Source organism: Chrysochloris asiatica, unplaced genomic scaffold (assembly GCF_000296735.1).
Source record: "Chrysochloris asiatica unplaced genomic scaffold, ChrAsi1.0 scaffold00047, whole genome shotgun sequence".
NCBI classification, from domain to species: domain Eukaryota; kingdom Metazoa; phylum Chordata; class Mammalia; order Afrosoricida; family Chrysochloridae; genus Chrysochloris; species Chrysochloris asiatica.
The window spans coordinates 1,045,406-1,053,396 of NW_006408565.1; the positions used below are offsets into that span (position 1 = coordinate 1,045,406).

General features: G+C 43.2%; 1 protein-coding gene across 1 annotated transcript in view; it reads left to right on the forward strand.

The window, feature by feature from the left end:
• CSMD2 (CUB and Sushi multiple domains 2) overlaps nucleotides 1–7,991 on the forward strand; it is a 933,956-nt gene that overhangs the window by 896,678 nt on the left and 29,287 nt on the right. Inside the window, 3 exon segments of the mRNA XM_006862126.1 lie at nucleotides 1,598–1,774; nucleotides 2,897–3,076; nucleotides 3,463–3,636. Of these exon segments, the coding sequence (XP_006862188.1) occupies nucleotides 1,598–1,774; nucleotides 2,897–3,076; nucleotides 3,463–3,636 (531 nt within the window).

Here is a 7,991-nt window from a genome sequence, read left to right on the forward strand (position 1 = left end):
AATTTAAAGTCATTAAGAACCAAGAGTTGCATAATAAAACAGATAAAATATAAAAGACATTAAGGTAACACTCTTAGTCCTAAATTTGCATTGATAATACAATATCAATATAAACTCATAATGTAGTATCAAGTTGAAAAGTCATATTTCTAGCTTTTCCCATTGCAAAATCTAACATCAACAACCAGCTCAGTTGGAATGTTGTTTCGTGCTGTCGAGTCAATTCTGACCCATAGCAACCCTGTATAGGGTTTCCGAGGAGCTGCTGGTGAGCTTGAACCGCCAACTTTGCAGTTCAAAAGGCTTTGCAGCCTGCTGCATTAGCCCACAGTGCCACACCAGGACTCCTCAATTGGAATAGGTACTCTTCAGTCCCAGATTGTGGTCTCTAAATCCATTCTCCATGAAAAGGAACTACTAGGGCTCCTTGGAGAAATGACTGGTTCCAGGTCTGGGTTAGGAAATGTATACGATGAACATGGGCTATCTTGTCACCTCAAAAGTCAAATAAGCAACCCAAGACCACTGGCATCACAGCAAAGAAACTGAAGAGCCAATGTTAAGAAACTCCTGCTATCCAAAGATAGAACCGTTTAAGCATGAATAAAAGTTTCAATGGCAACGAATAGAAACATTGTCGATAATTCTAAATCCATGAGCTCCTAAAGACTCGTAAATAAGCCCACTGGTCACCTTTGGAGCTTGCTAGGGAATCAACTCATTATTCTGACATTTGATTTTTTTTTTTTTTAATGAAACAAGCATTATCCTGACTTCCTGAATGAACTGTAAGCAGATACAGGATAGTGAAAGTTCCTTATTAAAGAACTCTTGCTAATGCAGATGATCTAGTCAAAGTCATCAATTGCTGCTAAAAGCACTAAGTGAAAAAATAATGAGTAACATTACAATGCTGAATTAGGCAGGCAAATCTGAGGCCATCAATCAATCTCAGCATCATGACCAAGGAGACAGACAAACATAATGTGCCTCCTGGTAAGATGCAATGAGACAGATACAAAAGCACCTATAAAATACCCTTGCCAAAAAATGAAACTTGGTTACAGGAACTGCAAGGGACAGGGGAACATGTTAAACAGTACCTCACTGATGCAATTAGCAAAGTGCAGAAAGTGGGAAATTCTATAGGACAGATACCTTGGTTTCTGTAACAAATAAATTACAGTAGAGGGAAGGGTTGTCTCTTGGTTCAAAAGACTTAGAGGCGTGCAAACCATATATCATGTATGGCCCTTGTTTGGATTCTGATTCAAACAAATTAACCATAAAAAAAAAAAAACCAACTGGTAATTAGGAAATTTAAACATTTATTAAGTATTTGGTGATATTAAGGAATTGTTATTTTAAATACTAAGTGTGATATAAAAGAGTAGAGTGTTTGGGGGGAAATTAAAGAAAATACTTTTCTGTTTCTCCTTTCTTTTTCGGGGCAAAGTGATTGGGTACAAAGCACCATGAGAGTTGTTCTGGCCCACAAGGTCCTTATGGAGCATGGGGTTTCCACCATGAGCAGTTCTCAGTCCCCCAGGTGACATCTGCCTTGTTCTTATGAATGATGTACTCTTTGTCCATCCAGTGATCTCTTGTGGGAACCCTGGAACTCCGAGCAATGCCCGAGTGGTGTTCAGTGATAGCCTGGTTTTCTCCAGCTCCATTGTCTATGAGTGCCGGGAAGGCTACTACGCCACAGGACTGCTCAGTCGGCACTGTTCGGTCAACGGCACCTGGACTGGAAGTGACCCAGAGTGCATAGGTGAGAGTCTGAGTCCTCTGGACTCGGTGGCACACATGGGACCCGGACAATCAGAAGAAGAAGGCTGTCCATGAAAGACTGGGAAAGCGAGCTGGAGCGGTGCCATCAACCTTACATGACAGTGATATTCTGTAAGGTGGCACTGAGCCAAGTGCCTTATTTGACATGCATGGTCTCATTTCAGTCTCACCACAGCCCTGTGATGTAGCTGTTAGCCCCACTCGATGCATGAAATGACTGAGGCTCAGGAAGGTTGAGAATCTAGATGGACCAGTTCTAGCCAGTCCCTTGGACTTTCCTGTTCTCTTCTCAAACAAATCCCCAGAGCTCAGTCTGGTTATTTGCCCACTTTAAAACTGCCGCCATCTGCCATCTTAACAGATTTCTTCTCTCCTTTGGACCCTTCCCCAGCTTGGCCTTGCTCCCAAGCTTGGTGTAGCCTCACAGCTCCTATTTACTATCTATTTCAAGGAAAACCTCAAGTCCGTTGCCTTAGAAAGTTAGGGCCTAACAGGGAAGAAGTAATAAGGTAAGGGAGTCTTCTAAAGTCCTGGTCATTGATCTCCGGCTCCGTCTGAAACCCCATGTCAAGTTCACTTCTGGTCTGAAGGCAAAGTTCGCCAAGCCTCTCCCTCACTTGAAACCATGACATCTCAATGCGTAGATCTCTTTGGCCTACAGAGGCGTCCTGGACAGAACAGATGAAAAGATGTGGCCTCTTGGTCTACCAAATTGTCTTATGTAGTCTATTAACACATTGTTGGCTCTTCAACCTGGAAACAAACCCTCTTCCTGGGCCCCAGCCTCAGCTAGGAACTGACCTCTCTGGGCATTTCTTTCTCAATAGAGGGCCTGGGCTTTGGTGAAGCATGTCCTTCATATCCCAAGTTGCTGGGGTAGGCAAGGATAGTGGGGATGTGGAAACCTGTTGCAAGGAGACTTGACCAAATAGACTTGAGAATGGGCAGAGTCCAACTGGGAGCCTGTGAAGGACCAGGACAATCTGACCTGAGAATTTTTCCTCTTGAATTTGTGGCGAAAACAATAAGGATAGTATTTGAATACTGAGGAGAAAGAGGTTCTGGTCTGGGAGTAAACAATGCCAGATCTTTCTTATCCTAGTCATAAACTGTGGTGACCCTGGAATTCCAGCCAATGGCCTCCGCCTGGGCAATGACTTCAGGTACAACAAAACCGTGACATATCAGTGTGCCCCTGGCTACATGATGGAATCACATAGGGTGTCTGTATTGAGCTGCACCAAGGACCGGACATGGAATGGGACCAAGCCAGTCTGCAAAGGTAAGTCTAAGGCTGTAGATCTAGGTGGGAAGTCAAAGAAGATATGAAGGAGAGAGCAGGACCGTGAACATCTAGAAGGGAGGGAGTGACAAGCAAAGCCCTAAGATCTTATCAGGGGTGTGCAAGGTGAGAACTATCTCCTGAACTTCTTCAGGGTGAGGATTGGAAGGTACCTTGGTGAGGCCTGGGCACTGAACATTGAGGGGAGAGATGTGGAAAAAGGGCTGGCTTAGAGAGAGCATTATAAAATGCAAATAGAGGGTCTCTTCTGGTTCTTCTGCTTAGCCCAGACTCCCAGCAGGCACATGGTAGTGTCAATTCTGAGGACTGGGTCCTAGTGTTCCCAGGATACCTCTAAAATTTATCTTGCTCTGGTCTTCCCCTAGCTATAATGTGCAAGCCACCTCAACTCATCCCCAATGGGAAGGTGGTGGGGTCTGACTTCATGTGGGGTTCCAGCGTGACATACGCCTGTCTGGAAGGCTACCAGCTCTCCCTACCTGCTGTGCTCACCTGTGAGGGAAACGGATCCTGGACTGGGGAGCTGCCTCAGTGTTTCCGTAAGTTGCTAACAAGGACCTTTGGTACAGACCATCTGTTAGTTTCTTCTCTTCTCAGAGCACTGTTGCTAGAAAGTCAAGAATAGGTGTAAACTCCCCACCCCAAATCAAAGAGGAAGTTGGTCAAAGACATGCCCACCCTCCACCCCCAGAGAAAATGGTCCATAGACACTCTTCAAGCCTGGAACCAAACTCACCTCTATGGCTCAACTATCAGCCAGATGGTAGATAGTCCAATAAGGCGAACAATAGCACCAGAGAGGTGCCCACCCCTTAGAACGATCAACCATACAATATCAAAAGGGTAGCAGTTACCCAGGGATAAAGTTGAGAAGTCAGGAAGGGGCAGAAAAGGACAAATGGAAACGAGAAACACAGGAAGGAAGCGGGAAGAATGCAGATACATTGTGGGGATTGCAGTCAGTGTTGAACAAAATGTGTATATAAATTGTTGAATGGAAAACCAATTTGCTCTGTAAACTTTCACCCAAATCACAATAAAAAGTTTAAACAAACAAAATACTACACTAGTAAAGGAGGAATGGAGTTTAAAGGAAGAAATTCAGATAATTCTAACTGAGCCTTGGCTACTAACAGACTCTGTCTGCAGCCACAAAGGTGAGAAAATTAAGACAGAGATTAGGGAGGTGATTCTTAACCTGAAGGGTTGTTGACCAAATCAGGTAGGGCCCAGAGAGCTGGTGGTACCCAGTGCTGGAAACATGGAAATGTGCATGTCTTCATGGAAAATATCCTGCATGGAAAAGACTTCTGGAGGACCCAGGGTTTTCTGATGAGAGAGGTCATTTCTTATTTACCTGTGCTATTCCTGCCCAGAAAAGCTCTACACCAACTCCAGGTCTGATTCTTAAGGTTCCAGGTAAAATAGTTTTTGGTTGCTTATTTTTGTCCTGACTCATAAGAGAGCTCTAGAAAGTTTTATTGTGCCCCTACATGAAGAAGGCAGTAGGGACCTTTTTGTTTTTCTTTCTCCTTGAAATGTATCTAATTTTGCAGACAACTATCTGCATCCTCGTGGTACTGTGTGAGTACTCCTGAAACTTTGCTCCAGTTTGAAGACATTCGCAGAGACTAGGGCCAGCAGGGCAAGTGGACTCAGAATTGGCATTTGATACATTTTGGGCCTTAAGGCCATCACACACCACCAGGGAACTGTTGGGAAGACAGCAAATCTCAGTGTTGAGTCTGGATCCAGCAACTTTGCTTTTCCTCTTGAGAAATTGCTGAATTGCTTTTTTTTTTTGCAATAAATTATGTGGTGGTTATGTACCATGGAGTTAGTTCTGACTCACAGCAACCCTGCATAGGGTTTCTGAGGCTGTAAATCTTTACAGTAGCAAAAAGCCTCATCTTTCTCCCACAGAACAGCTGGTAGTTTTGAACTGCTGACCTTGAGGGTAGCAGCCTGACTTGCAACCACTACACTACTTACTAGAGCACCTATGAATTATTGTTGTTATTAAGTGCCGTCGAGTTGGTTCTGACTCATAGTGACCCTGCATAGGATTTCCAAGGAGCAGATGGTGAACTTGAACCGCCAACCTTGTGGTTCACACCATGCACAATCAACCAAGTAAGATGTAGAACATCGTGTTTGTGGATTATGTTATGCCAGTTGACCGTGGGGTCCCAAAGACTATGGTCCTAAGACCCCAGACCCAGAAACTCATCCCTTCAATGTGCTTAGCCATGTCTAAGAAGTTTTCATAATTTTGCCTCCATATGTTCCACCACATTCAGGGATATGCTTGTAGGAAAGGTAAATGCTACAAATATCTCTGTTTATATGTTTATGGTTATATTCCCACTTTCCCTTCCACAACTGTTCAGCCTGTGTGTCCTTCCATGTACTTGCCTGTAGCTCATCATTCTTGCATATTTGTGTATATAGCAGTGTTTACCTCTATTCCCTTCAACTTTCACTCCTGCCCATGAACACAATTTTCTACAAATGGTACCAGATCATGCTGCATATGCTATTTTACAGCTTGTATTTTCAATCACTGAAAATATGCCATCAGCACTTTCCTAGAGCCACACATTCTGATTTGTAAATCATTGTTAATGGTTATAAAGAATCTCATGGTTGTGGGTAACACAACTTACTCAATCATTTTCTACTGATGATAAATGTAAGTTCTCTCCAATGTAATCCTGTTAGAAGTTTTACACTAAGTATCCCTGAAAATAGCATTTCTTTGCTGTTGTGATAAAGTCCTAGAGGTGAAAATGCTGAACCAAAAGGCAGGTGCTCTGTGCTTCTTGATATATGGTGCCAAACTGTCTTCTAGAAAGAGTGTCACAATTTACAACCCCGCCACCAGTTTATGAGAATGTTTCTTAACACCTTATGGATTTTGCCAATCTTTTTTTTTTTTTTTCCAAATCAAAAGTCTCACGTATTTATTAGCCAAACTTTTAATGCAGACGCATAAAAATCAAAGGAAGAAACCAGAAGTTTTGCAATACATGTTCAACTGATCAGATCTTGGCAAAATTGAACTTCATCTCGTAGAGTGCTAGAACCTAGATACATTATGTGTGACATGACATGTGCGACTCCAGTGTCTTCTTTTGGGTCTGTACCTGATTTTGTTACCAGTTTCCATGAAATCCATTGGGGAATGGGACGAGTCTGCTTTTGTTCCTTGGTCAGGAATCTCTTGATCCTGAAAGTGTTATGAGAAGACATGGTGAGTACTCACACAATGGTGAAGAAACGCAGAGGGATTTAGCCAATCTTTTTAAAATACCACTATTTACCAATCTGAGTTCAAAGAGAGAGCTCATTGTCTTAATTGGCAGCACATTGCTAATTAGGTTGAGCTGAAATCTCTTTACTTTTCACCCTTTTCAATGCATTGTTCTGTGAGTTGTTACCTCCTGGATATGGTCCCTTCTAATCAACACTGTAGGATAAGCACTCAACCACAGGTCACTTTGGACTATAAGGTTGGTGGTTCAAATGTACCAGCTGCTCCTCAGAAACCCTGTATAGGGTCGCTATGAGTCAGAATCAACTCTAGGCACTTAACAACAACAACAATCAGGCGTCAACTGACCAGATTCATCAGTTGTGGGTGAGCCCTCTGTATTACCTGGCGTGGGCTGGAGCTTTTAGAGTAGGCTACCGTGCCAACATCCATTTTGCATATGGTTATGAACCTCAGGAGTCCTGGTGTGGGTTCTATAGGCTAAGCACTGGACTGCAAGGTCAGTTTGAACCACAAGGTCAAAAACCAAAAACAGAAACAGGTCAGTGGTTCAAACTCACCAACCGCTCCTCAGAAACCCTATATAGGGTCCCTATGAGTCAAACTCCATGCTCAGTGACACTTAGCAACAACCACCACCACAATGAATCTCAGACCCTATGTGCACACATGCACATCCTCATCACATAAAGAATGTTCATCATGCTTGATGCTTTGTCTTGAGGAACAGTCTTCACCAATCTGTTGTTTTTAATTCTGCAAGTCACTAGTTTAATAACCCATCCACAACAATGTAAATGTGTACGGTACCCAGAGGGCATGCTGAGAAAATAATACAAGGGTGAGTCAAAAATTATCCACACTCAAGGAAAACAAACAAGATGGCTGATAGGGCAGAAATGCAATGAGGAGCTCTGTCAGCAACAACACAGAATACCAGACCAAGCAGGCTCAGGGTATGGTCCCAGAACTCTGAACCACATATAAAGGAGTATTTAGAAAGTTGGAATTTGTAGCAGAAGCAAGAAATCCAGTGTGTTCTAATCCAAGGTGCTCTGCTGCTCCCTGAGTGGCCATGTTGGGCAATACCAGATAGGGGAAGGATCAGAGCAGCCATGGATGCCTGACAGAACTGTGGTGATAAAGGTTTGGACATTCTTTTTTGTGTGTCTGTTCATTGGTCTCTCACTGTCTGTGCACCTCCATTCTGGTGACTAGAGGAGGTGCCTAAGCGAGTGTACACCCCACCCCCACCCCTGGAGGGTTCTATTACACATGCACACAGATCTCCTTAAAATTTAAAGGGACAGTTTCCACTTAAAACCAAATGGCAGTACAAAATGGCCACAACCAGCCCTGAACTGTGTATCACTAGGAAAAAGGCCTGAACAGGAATTGAGGACTGGGACAGGCAGACTAAAAAGTAAATAGGCAGAAAATTAAATCCTGAGTTACGACATAATGACCAACAGTGGCATCTTGAAATTTCTCAGGAAGAAGAGTGAAAAGGAAAGCCCATCTCCTGATCATATCTACCTGGAGGCAATCAGAAAGCATAAAAAATACCAAAATATAGACCCATCTAAGTATTAAGACCACAGATAACTCCTGAATAGGTCC